The sequence below is a fragment of the Lichenostomus cassidix genome, chromosome 6 (assembly GCF_008360975.1).
Source record: "Lichenostomus cassidix isolate B80296 chromosome 6, HeHo_3.0, whole genome shotgun sequence".
NCBI lineage: Eukaryota > Metazoa > Chordata > Aves > Passeriformes > Meliphagidae > Lichenostomus > Lichenostomus cassidix.
Window position 1 is genome coordinate 12,740,118 of NC_139487.1, and position 12,344 is coordinate 12,752,461.

Below are 12,344 nucleotides of genomic sequence, written 5' to 3' on the forward strand. Positions count from 1 at the left end.
TGCATGTTGTGCAGTTGTGAAGTCCACTATTCATATTACGGGATACCAGAGAGTAAGACCTGCAGTGTAAATACAGGCACATATGAGTGAATGAATTTCAATATGAACTTGGATGTGAAGGGGCAGGTCTGACTTCTCCACATTGTTATATACTCCCTCCTTGTCAGAGTATAAGCAATGCTTATGCAGTGAAGTTAGACACCAAAAAGTTGCATTGGTGGCCTTTTCCGGAGCTATTAGCATGCATTTCTATGGCTGTAAGCTCCTCTGGTTGTCACTGTGCTTGTGCTACTGTTAAGCTAATAACTATTAAATTGAATTCCTGACATGATGCATGCAGTCTTGCAGTGCTGCTAGGTGTTGGGATCCTGTCATTAGTAGGAATCCAGAATTTCTGCAACACCGCCTGCCTGGAGGCAGTGTGAGAACTGCACTGGGCTAAACAGATAGCAAAAGGAGAGGCTGATTTCTGTAACAAGCACTGTCATTTTCCATATCAGGCCAGGCAGGCCAAATTGCAGACTGGCTACTTGCCCAGGAATACTTTGTCTCCCACTGTATCTATAAATGTTTGTGCAGACCCCAGAGGCACATAGGATGCATCACTTTTATCCCTGGGTCTCCTCAGGAAGAGAGGCTTCATCCAATAGACAGTACAGATGGGCTCTTAATGCTTCTGAGATCTCAGGGATGCACTTGTCCAAGGAAGTCAGTGGGTCTCCAGCTCCTGTTCAGTTTGGCAACCTTGTCTGCAAACTGTTCGTATGTTAATGGCTCAGGTCTTTAGATTTTTCTCTTTTGCATTTTGTAATTGGAATGTAGTTTTCTTTCTCATTTGCAGTCCATAAGTTGATGCACTTCAGTTTCCATAAGTTAGAAAATAAGACATTAGAAGTCTTTCTCACATCTTGCCTTTTCTTACAGCTTGCCTTATTGGCAGTGGAAAGTTTTGACTTCTGCAGTGTCTGATGTGGCTGATGATACAGCCATTTTCTGCTTTCTTTAGCGTATCTGGGATACAGGTGTGATAGTGCCAAAAGAAACCTCTTTATGGAGGGCAAAAGAAGTTTGCCAGCAAAATAGCCCAAAAGAAATATTTTTAAGGCTTGAAATATTCATTTCAAGTACTAGAACTTCTGTATGAAGCTTTTGTCTAACTCGCATCTTAAATTATCTTTCAGTTGAAACAGTTGGTTCCAATAACATTAAATTGACATAAATGCTATGTCTTAATTTGGGTATTCAGCACATTCCTGGAATGTAGCTGTGTACCAGATGCACCGCAGGGTAAATGCAAATCATGGTGCAACTTCTGGCAATTACTTGTATTTGTTTGGAAAGTATTGTCTTGTCTTCTGCTTCTGTGTATATTATCCCTTGAGCTGGTAGTCCTGTGAGAGAGGTCAAAAATTAAACCTGTCAGGCAACTTACTTCTCCAGATTGACTGGAAATGAAGTGTATAATAGGCTGGTACAACTAGGAAACACCAGTCTTTAAGGCTATTAGTCTTCTGCCTTTCCCCAACACTAAATTCCCTTAATTAAACAATGCTTTTTTCTGGGGTGCATTATTTTTATGGTGTTAAGTGCATTGCAGGGGTTTTGGCTGCTGGACTGTCTCAATATGCACATAATCAACAGGTTTATCTAATACATTTTTTAATTAACTATTTAATAGATGTAGATACAACTTGTGGTGTTTGCTTCTCTAATATCGCTAGAGAGTCAATTACCTCTCCCTATCCCTCTCTCGCTCTGCAGAAAATTCACTGTGCAGGTTTTTAACTCTCTTCTCTCTGGTTTGAAATCTGAACCTGCAGAGTGTGGGACGTGAATGCAGGCGAGATGCTGAATACACTGATCCACCACTGCGAAGCCGTGCTGCACCTCCGCTTCAACAACGGCATGATGGTGACGTGTTCCAAAGATCGCTCCATCGCTGTGTGGGACATGGCTTCCCCTACAGACATCACCCTGAGGAGGGTGCTCGTAGGGCACCGAGCTGCCGTCAACGTAGTGGACTTTGATGACAAGTACATTGTATCAGCATCAGGTGACAGAACTATAAAGGTGAGGCGTTTCAGAGGCTTTTTATTTACAGCACTGGGGTATTTATTAATGAAGAACAGTGACCAGACAGGGAAGAAGGATGGTCCTTGGCAGGATCTTCCTTTAGAAGTAGTGTTCCTCCTCGGTTGAGCTTGCACAACTTGTTTACAGAACTTATGTAAAATCAGATCCAGGTACAGGTGCAGTTGAAAAAGAACTTTTTTTTCTGTGTTCTTTTTTGTCTTGACCACTTCCATAATCTGTTCAGTCATTTAAACAGTTGTTAGAGGGCAGCATGGGGACAAAAGTGAGGGTGAGTGGATGGGAGACACTTGAGTGTTACCGCACTGATCCCAATCTGCAGCATTAAACCTCAGGAGAATCTGTCATGTGTAAACTAAATCATAGCCCAAGAATGCTAAACCTGGAAGCTAATTTGATACTGTGTGGCAAAAATCTTCTGTGTACAGTCACCCTGCCTGTTACCAGTTTCGGACTATAACCACAGGTCATCAGACGGGTAATTTTCCCAGTCTTAATGATAGCATCTTCATTAAGAACGTTCTGGATGCATCTATATATCATACAGACATCATCTTTTGTTAGTCTCTTCGTAATAATTTTGTCTCTGTGTGGTTCCCTCCCCCCTCCCTGTCACAGGTATGGAACACTAGTACCTGCGAATTTGTGCGCACCTTAAATGGCCACAAACGAGGCATTGCATGTCTGCAGTACAGAGACAGGCTAGTAGTGAGCGGCTCTTCAGATAATACCATCAGGTGAGAGACAAACTCCCCATTGCAGAGTTCTGTGCAAGCACACTGTCTCTGGTGCCCTGGGATGTGCAGAGGTTAGGCAACTGAAGTGCTCTGTACCCTTGTCAACTTTGAAATATGCTTTCTTTGGTATAGAACATTGGGAACTACTGGAAAGAGATATTAGAAGCGTGTTTTACTGTGTTGTCTTTCACCCTCTCCATCTCAAGAGTCTAATACTAATCAACAAGTTGCATTGCTCTGACAATTCTGGTGTATGAAAGAGCTGGCAAGTACCACTTTCTGTGATGTCCTCTTGTGATATTTTAATTGGACTATGTGTCTAGTTAAAGGGGTCAGATTTGCAGTAAGAGGAATTTAATCCTCTGCAGAAATCCTCCTGGGCTCTCGCCAAACTCTTCTTGTGGTACTTGGCACCTGGTTAAGTTTGGAACAGCTGGTTTAGAGCATGAAGTTCAGTTTGCTGCCTTTTGCACTTCTCCAGCTGCCCTGGTTGCAATCTGAGATTTAATTCTTTCTGATGTCATGAGCCAGAATTTCTCCCTACATCCTGCAGCTGCTGGCAGAGGGATGTCCCACTAATTTCGGGGAGCAAGCTTGAATATTAGTTTATGTCATATAGAAAAATGGCTCTGTCATGGAAATGGGAGTAAGAGCAACCTCTCTTTTCTCTTTGTCATCTCTTTAAGTAATTGTCTGCCTTCTGATAAAACTTGAAAGCTAGACAATGTAAGCAGAAACCCTTCACTTTACATGTCAGTAATAATTTTTGCTCAGTGAGAATGAACCACAGTCTGTTGTTTGCCTGTGGACTTGGTTTGCAACATGCTGCCTCTCCCTGCTCTACATTTTGAAGGAAAACAGTAGTCCTTCATCACCAGGTCACTGTGCCAGATTTTAGTACAGGGATGTCTGACAGCATGACCAGGAGAGCTGAAACTTCCATCTTAATCAAGGGAAGAAGTATTACAGGCATTACGTAAGAGCAGCAGCACTTGGTGAGAATTCCTCCACTTCAAGCAGAAAAAATTAGCTTCTGCAATTGTACTATGAAACTTCGTCTCACAAGCAGAGTAAGAAATAGTTAAATATTACAGCAGTTAGGGAACGATCTGAAATATGACTTGCAACACTAATAAAAATAAATGTCAAGATAGTGATAATGCTAAAGAGGAATACAGTTACTTTTGTACTTTCATTGGACAAAATCCCTACTTGACAGATAAATTGTGCTAGAATTTCAGGAATGTTAGCGGTGAATCTTAAGGGAAGTCAAGTTTAGCAGCAGTGTGAGCAAGGCAAAAGACTTACCTACTGCTGAAAGACAGTTTTCTCCCAGCTATTAGCAGAGAGCACAAGTCAGTGGAAGGATGATTAAGAAAAAGGGCAGGTTGCTAAGTCATCTTTGTGGATGGCTTGGTACTTTGTATGTTTGATTTTAATCCACTACCAGATGTTGTGTGCTGGACTTCAGTAGAGGCTGGTACAGAACTTAAAAGTTCATTACTCCTCAGTTGCAGGGAAGCTTTTTTCCAGAAAATGACTTTGTGATTTCTAGTTTTGCAACTGCAAATGTTAAGGATATGAGAAGTAGCTGAGAAATCTGTACCTTTCTTCTATAGGGAGACTCCACAGAGAAAAATTATTTGGTTTTTTATTTAGGCTAGAAATTTCACCAGTGTAAGAGGACACAACTACATAGACATCACTATCATTGTGCTAATTTTCATCTAGTAGAAACTGATCCATCATGTTTATTAATCCAATCAGTTCAGTATCTTAGCTTCTAGGGCCAAAGTTCTTAATTGCTACAGATGAATATGATGTAGAAAAAAAAGGAACCAGAGAATTTAGGGCAAGAATATAAAATCAGACTATATTATCTTGGGTTAAGTTTTTCATGAGTGGTTGGTCTTCATGTTTTTACTGTACTTCCAGTGTGTGCCTACATGGGGATCTGACACTGTCTGTATAGACAACAGCATTCTCTCTAAGAGATGGGGATTCAGACTAACCTGCCTAATGTGCATCTTCCAGCTCTCCTCTCAAGTGAATTAAAGGCTGACATAATTGCAGACCTCCTTCTACTTCCAGAAGTTCTCCCAAAGTTATAGGAAGGAAGAGTGGTAGTGGTTTTGGCTGCATACACTTTGTAGTGATTTTTTTAGTTAGTTCTTAAGCGTTAAATTTAGTTCTCCTACTGTTTGTTCCTTTGAAAATTTAAAGAAGTTAGAGAAACTTATCAAATCTGGGAAGTACCCTTGGCACTAATTCTGCTAGGAGACTGTACTCTTAAGAGCAGTTATCCCCTTTGTACATGAAGGTCCATTTGCCATGTGACAAGGGACATGATCACCTCTTGTAATCCCATTCAGATTCAGATAAAACCTCAGACTAGGACCTGAAAATACAGGCCTGAGTTAGTGTGATACAGCCTCCCAGAGCTGCTGGCAATTTCAGGATCAATGGCAAGGAATGGAAACACATGGCACGAAAGTTCCTGGCACAAGATTGCTCTTCAAACCTTTCTGCACCAGTTAATCCCTGGCATTGTCCATTTGATTTACAGTCCTTGGGAGACGTAATGCTCTCTGACCAGCCAGAGTGCCTTTGGCTGACCTTTGCCATGGAGTTGCTTGCTCTGACCTTGACTAGTGTCCTGTACTCAAGTGAAAACTATGGGGCCCTTCACAGATTCCTGAAAGATCAACTTCACAGATTGAAGAATCACTTCATGCTCCTTGTTGGCTTCAAACATGTGCATAGACATATCCTTTCTCCATTCTACAGAGACAAAAGCGTTCTGTTCATTCCTCTGTTGTCCAAAGTGAGAGCAACTTGTTGTGGCAAGACAGCTGCAATCATTATCCACCAGCCTTGGGCACACATCAACTGGATCTGGATTGTTCCCTGGGGAACCACAGGAGTAAAATATGTGGGGGTGGTTTATCTCTTTCTTTGTCTCTCAAGCAAAAGTGACCTGACCTCTGAGCAGCTGTGCTGCTTCAAGATGTGTCACCAGGAGAAATTCCACAAATCCCCCATATTTCTGACTACTGTGAAGTTCATACCAGTCAGAGCACTTACTGAATGAGCATTTGAGAACATTTGTGGTTGCTTTCTTTCTGCTGTGTGTCAGGGAGCCAGAGCAGATATTGCTATTACAAGACTGCTGTATGAGCAGAGCATGTCTCAGGCAGAGGTGGAACATCTCTAGACAATACATATCGAAGAATTTCAGTTCATGCAAGCAAATTATCTTCCTCAATCCATGGTAATTGGGAGTCATGTCAAAGAGCTGGCAAAAGTATGGAAAACAAATAGACTTCATAACTGTTTGAAATGTTTAACTATTTTTCAAGGTAGCGGGCAAGTATAAAAGTTACGTATTTTAATTTATTCTCCATGCTGAAAATCCATTACAAAAGCCAAAACTCTGAGATATTTACAGTTGAGAGAATAACATGTTGCTAAGTCTCTTGCTGTATACTGGTTCGGGTTCCAGAACTTTTTTAAGATACTGTATTACTAGAAACAGTTCACAGAGAGCCTCATGAGTTACCTGAAAGTGAGAATGTGTTACAAAATAATAAACACAGAGCATCCATTTTAGCTTATGCATGAGGTGCATAGATTACAGAGTAAACATACCTTCAGTGGGAGAAGTGACAAGGGAAAAGGGCTTGTTAATTCTTGAACCTCTCACCACTGTATTGATGACATTATTTGTCTGATGGTAGTCTCCAAACCAGAAATGGGCATGTAGGGTAACAGAAAGGGGCACGTGCCCTGTGAAGGTGATCATATCAATTGAAACAAGCTGCCAAGGGGATTCGTAAGTCTCCCTCTCTTAATATCTTAAAACCAAGGCCAGACACTTCTATGAAAAATGAGCCTCAGTAAAGTAACGTGAGGCTCACTGTGAAGATGACTAGGAGATATCCTGTGTTACTAGAGCAGTAGATACTAGACACAGCTGGTCTGTGACTCACCTCCCATGTGTTACTGTAACATCACAGGGTCATGTTGAAAATCATGCATCCATTTAACTGTGGGAAAAGAAGTGATGAGTGTACTTTGTTTCTTCTTTGTTATTCCATCATAATCTTTTATTTCCAAGTTTCCATTAACTACAAGCAAAGACCAAATGTTTCATTGCAATGCTAAGGTATTAAAAATTCTTAATGCTTCTTTGTACTCTCTTCCAGGCTGTGGGATATCGAGTGTGGGGCATGTTTACGAGTACTGGAAGGCCATGAAGAGTTGGTGAGATGCATACGCTTTGATAACAAGAGGATAGTCAGTGGGGCATATGATGGGTGAGGTTATGAGTGCAGTCAATGCTTTGCATCTTCCTGTCTCTCTCAGTGTTTCCCATCCCAATCTGTGCATCTTCGTATAAGTATCAGACTCTGTGTGTCATACTAAGAGGACCTTTTCATGGCCAGTAAATGAGGACCATGCTACAGAGCATAGCTTTTGTTCTTCTTTTGAAATAATTCCATGTGCTTTGATGTGTGGGGTCCAGTTCTTTTGCTTGTAAGAATATCTGACCAACTAAACCTGAAACTTCTCCTAGCTCAACCACTTGTAAGAACAATCTTCCCCATCTGTGGTTATATCTGCAGGACCATTTGCCATTACAGACTAGTTGTCTGTTCTCCCATGTGTTTCTGTTAGTTATTACCACCTGCTTTTTATGTGTTTTACTTTGTTGACAGCATCTCTTTCCCTCCCATTAAGTTCTATAAACTTTACAAAGGGGATATGCAAGAACCAGGTCTCAAGAGCAGAAGGATTGCTGTAATTTTCCTTAAACTGGTGTATTAGCTAAGTTGTACTAACAGCTGGGGTTTTTTTTCTGTGAGTACTTGCTCTTTTCTCTTTAACAGACCCATGGTGTTTGTCTACTTTTTCACTACTAGGAAAATTAAAGTATGGGATCTTGTGGCTGCTTTGGATCCCCGTGCTCCAGCAGGGACTCTCTGCTTGCGAACCCTTGTGGTAAGAGCTTTTGATAGTGGTGTTGAAAAAAATGTGCTTGTTCAGGGCTATCTTGAGCCTGAAGACTCAAGTCAGTTTAGCCCCAGTCTGCAGGATCTTGCAATAATTTCTAGCAGTCTGGCTTTTTTGGGTGTCCAAGTTTTTTTAATTTTGCACGCTATTAATTGCAAGCATTAAAAGTTAGAATCTCTGGACTTTTCACTCACTTCTTAACAGTTTTACTCTGTGATTTGAAGTTAATAACTGAATCCATTTTTTAACTCATCCTTCTTGGAATCCATGTGCCAATGGGTTTACATTAAACTGATGCTATATTAATAAGTTGTCTTAATTGTTGACATGAAATTTCTTAAAAGTACTACATTCCAAATTTGAGGAACAGGACCAAAAACACCCTTGGGATTGCTTTTAACTGGCTTTCGGGTGTTTGAGGAAAAAGCAGGTAAGGACTGAAATAGACAGTGAAATCACCTTATACTTAAAGAGCAACTACTCTTTTTGTGATGTCCACTGGTTTCTAGTGCAGGTGAATGATGGTGTGGTTAAAATGTCATTGTGTGAGTGTTAACAACTTTCACAGTCATGTTTAACAATGTCTGTGCTTGATCTTACAATAATGCGGGAAAGTTGTGAGAAGAATGCCAGGACAGCCAAGGCCTTGGAATGATTCCTATAAGTATTCCTCCACCACATTCAACCCAAAAACCTGGCCCTGTTGCTAGAGATAAAGGAAGATTTCAACCAGTACCAAAATCTCATTGAAAAAGAAGTACTGTGAGTTTTTATTTCTTAGCTTGAAAGTGTTTGGGCAGTGTTTGGGTTGGTATGTTAGGCCTTTTCCTGCTGTGGCATGTGACTGTAGTCTCTGCTCTAAAACAAGATTATACCAAGGCTGTCTGATTCTCTAAAAGTGTGGTTACCTCTCACCAGCTGAGCTCTGTTGGCTGACCTTCTGCACACTCATTGACCACCTGTATTGCTCCTGTTGTAGATTTCACTAAAGTACTTTACATCACATTTGGTGCAGGCTGTGAGGCTACTGGGACTCAGCTGACAGGCAGTGAAATCATTAAGCCATGCTAAAGTCATATATTTGGACTATGAGCTGCAGGGTAAGAGTCCATGAGAGCTTTGGATGCCTGCAGGTACTATGTTGAAAAACCTTCTTGTTGGTCAAATAGAAGTGCAAATAGTTCCATGGCTGAAATCCAGAAAAACCCTTTGTTGCTGGCCACCCAGTTCCAAGCTATGGAACAGCTCCTGTGCCCATGAGCTCATATCCTGAGAGTCTAAGACTTAGGCTTGGTATTAGTGGGGTTTCTGCTCCAGCCTGAGACCAATGTGTGCCTAGTAACCTGTAGACTTAATTTAACTGGTGTGATTTCCTCTGCATTTTCCAGCAGTGGACAGCCAAAGTGCCCTAGCTAATTATAATATAAATCAGAAGCGGTGGGATGGAAACACTGTAGGAATCTCAACACATGGATACTCATAAATCCCTGTTTGATAGCAATGGAGGGGGCCGAAAGCAGGGTGGGGAGCAGAGGAAGCTGTTGTGGTGCTTTTAGGACTTTTATGACAACAGGGTGTCCTTATACCCGCTTACCCATGGTTTGGTTTTTTTTCCTCTTCCCTCGTCCTCCAAAATTAAACCTGGCTGCACAATGAACATCATGAGTCTCCTGCTGCTTGTGTTCAATTTTCAAACAGTAGGAGGAAAGTGCACAGATAACAAATGTTCGCTGCATGCCAGGTCCCTTCCAGTTTTGTCTTCCATTAGCTGGAACAGTGGCCACATGAATTTGACAGAAGCTTTCCATGCACAGAATAAGCTCACACTTCAGCTTTCCTTACAACCTAAACAGTCCAGGTAGGGCAGCCTTGCTTAGCCCACACTGACTAGGATCAAAAAGGGAGTTTTGAAAACAGCTTTTGAACATACTCCTCTCATTCCATATCTCTCTCTCTCTCTCTCTCTCTCTCTCACCCTCTCACCCTCTCTCTCCCTCTCACTCTCCCTCTCTCTCCATCCATCTCTGTGAGTAATCTGTCAGTGGATCTGACTGTTGTAGTGATACTTTTTGCAAGAACTTTTTTACTGCTATAGCACAAAATCTGGAAAAATAGTTCTTTTAAGAATACATGGGAAGACAGAAACTCATAAGTTGTTTATAAGATGAATTCAAGTTATAGTTAGAAAATTTAAAAGGATGCATTGATTAGAAATTCTAAAAAAATTATCTTAGAATCTGACTTTTATGTGTATTTATATTCAGATAATTTTAATTAAAAGATTCAGAAATTTACATTAAAGTAGCTGTTGCACTTTGTGAACAGAGCTGTGTTTCTGTAGTCTTGAGTGCTATGAGGCAAAGACTTCCCATTTAGTAGCTAGCAATTCTCTTTTGCCTAAATGTTTGAGAAACCTGTAGTTTCAGTATTAAAGTATTTTAAAACATGTTTTTTCCTGACCCTCAGAAGCCTCTTATGATGTGTGAGCACTAAAGAGAAATGTGTGTTGATGGAAGATACAGGGCTCACCCTCATTGCAGTTTCTGTTCCATGATCACCAAGGAGGAGGCCACTGCTCTTAGAATGTTGTGAACACCAAGAGAAAATAGGCAATACAAAAGGGAAAGCGAAGTGGATTTGTTCTGTGATATCCAGGATCTTGCCATTGCCTCCTGTTAATTATGCTCTGAACTCTTGCCAACCGTCATGCCACTTCCACTCAGCCTTGGAGCAGAATGCAAACTGCCTATAAAGAATGCCCTTTCTAGATCATATTTTTAGAACTACTTAGGAGGAATTATTACTGTGTCACTGGACTTTACAGCAGGCTCCTTAGTGTCCTCCAGTGTTAAGCTGTTTCCTCTTCAGCAGTGGCAATGATGCCAGGTCTTGAATGCAAAGTTCTCATCTCTTCCCTGTAACCTACTGCACCTGGGAATGCTGTAATTTCAGGAAGGAGTTTTGCCATGGAACAAGGAAGACAGTGTACCTGTCAGCCTCACCAGATGGAATTATGTGGTGGAAGGAGTTTGGTTTGTTCTGCACAGTGTGTGTCCAATATTGGGATTTAAGGAGTAGAGGGACAACTGTAATGTAAACTTCCTGCAAGTCAAGTACTCAGATATGGCAAACCTTTTCCTTGAGTGGGGTTTAATTTATGCTCTGTGATGGTGATGCACAGTGTGTCCTGTGGGGTTCACTGAGAAATGAATATAACACTAAAATGAAGCCCAAGTTCATCCTCCCTGCTCTAACCCCTGTACCAGCTGGTTTGCAAAGTAACATGCTGTGTCTCCTGCTGGCATTTTAGGAGCATTCTGGAAGAGTCTTTCGGCTTCAGTTTGATGAGTTCCAGATCGTCAGCAGCTCACATGATGACACCATCCTCATCTGGGATTTTCTGAATGACCCAGCTGCCCAGGCAGAATCCACTCGTTCCCCGTCCAGAACATACACCTACATCTCCAGATAAATAACACTACACTGTACCTCACACTCGCACAGGTAAAAATAAAAAGATTTTAAAAATAAGGTGAGGCTCAAAGGTGACACTGGATATAGTGTGAGCCTGCCGCTTGAATAACTGGCTGGGTCTATCAGTGTTTCTCATCTTGTGTCCTGTGAAAGGACAGGAATGGTTCTGATACCTTAGAATAGGGACTTTATTTTAGGATTTGTGACATGTGGTGCCTGTGACTTCCCCTGAAGAGCTCCTCCTCCTCTGTCCATCATCATCAATAATTAAATCAGTTATACTGCTGTCCAGAAGAAGAGTTTCTGCAGAGCGAGTAGAGCAGCTGCTGCCTAACAAGAGGATGCAGATGGCCTGACCCTGAGCAATTGTCACCGGGCAGGAGGGTTTTGCCAAGAAGCGTCAGCTTTAGTACCTCCCTCTGAAGTGATGACCATTCTCCTCACTCTGCAGCAAGCTGATTCAAGATTACAATTTGGCTAGGGGAGGAGACACTAAGGCACAAGCACAAGCCCAGGCAAATTTAATCGAGGTGAATCAATGTGCAAAATAATTTACTGATAGGGCCTAGCCTTTGTTCTCTCTCGCATAGCATGGATATTATTCATATCAGAGCCTGGTTGGCTCATCACCTTTTGTCTTGGCCAGCACAGTGGGGGGAGGACAAAATGTTTCATATGTTTGGGTCAATTGTAGAGAGCATTTGATGCATATGAGTGAAGTGGGATAACATGATTGCCTGCGTGGGTGGGTACATGCACAATTACTGTTAATAGCAGTAAACATAAGAGAGAAGAATGGCAGAAGAGCTGACAGGCTTCTGCAAAGGGGTGTCCACAGTGACATTTTCCCATGAAAATGTTCTGTCATGGGGCACATCCTGTATCCTGTTTGGTAACTGTACAGTGATGCTCTGCACCTGTCAAATGTTGGTTTTCTCAAACACTCTGGTCAATCAGATGTTATTTTAAATCATTAAAAGGCTTAGTATGAATGGGGTTTGTTTGGTTTGTTCTGTTTTTTGTTCCCAG

General features: G+C 41.6%; 1 protein-coding gene across 7 annotated transcripts in view; it reads left to right on the forward strand.

Annotated features, from left to right (window-relative positions):
• BTRC (beta-transducin repeat containing E3 ubiquitin protein ligase) overlaps nucleotides 1-12,344 on the forward strand; it is a 120,129-nt gene that overhangs the window by 101,989 nt on the left and 5,796 nt on the right. For 6 of the 7 annotated variants that reach the window (XM_085064994.1, XM_085064990.1, XM_085064995.1 and 3 more), the window contains 5 exons: nucleotides 1,821-2,070; nucleotides 2,710-2,828; nucleotides 7,034-7,144; nucleotides 7,751-7,829; nucleotides 11,152-11,345. In XM_085064994.1, coding sequence (XP_084921120.1) covers nucleotides 1,821-2,070; nucleotides 2,710-2,828; nucleotides 7,034-7,144; nucleotides 7,751-7,829; nucleotides 11,152-11,313 — 721 coding nt within the window. In that variant the 3' untranslated portion in view covers nucleotides 11,314-11,345. Of the gene's footprint in view, nucleotides 1-1,820; nucleotides 2,071-2,709; nucleotides 2,829-7,033; nucleotides 7,145-7,750; nucleotides 7,830-11,151; nucleotides 11,346-11,512; nucleotides 12,308-12,344 lie in introns of those variants that run through there. The other variant, XM_085064991.1, reaches the window with a different exon arrangement.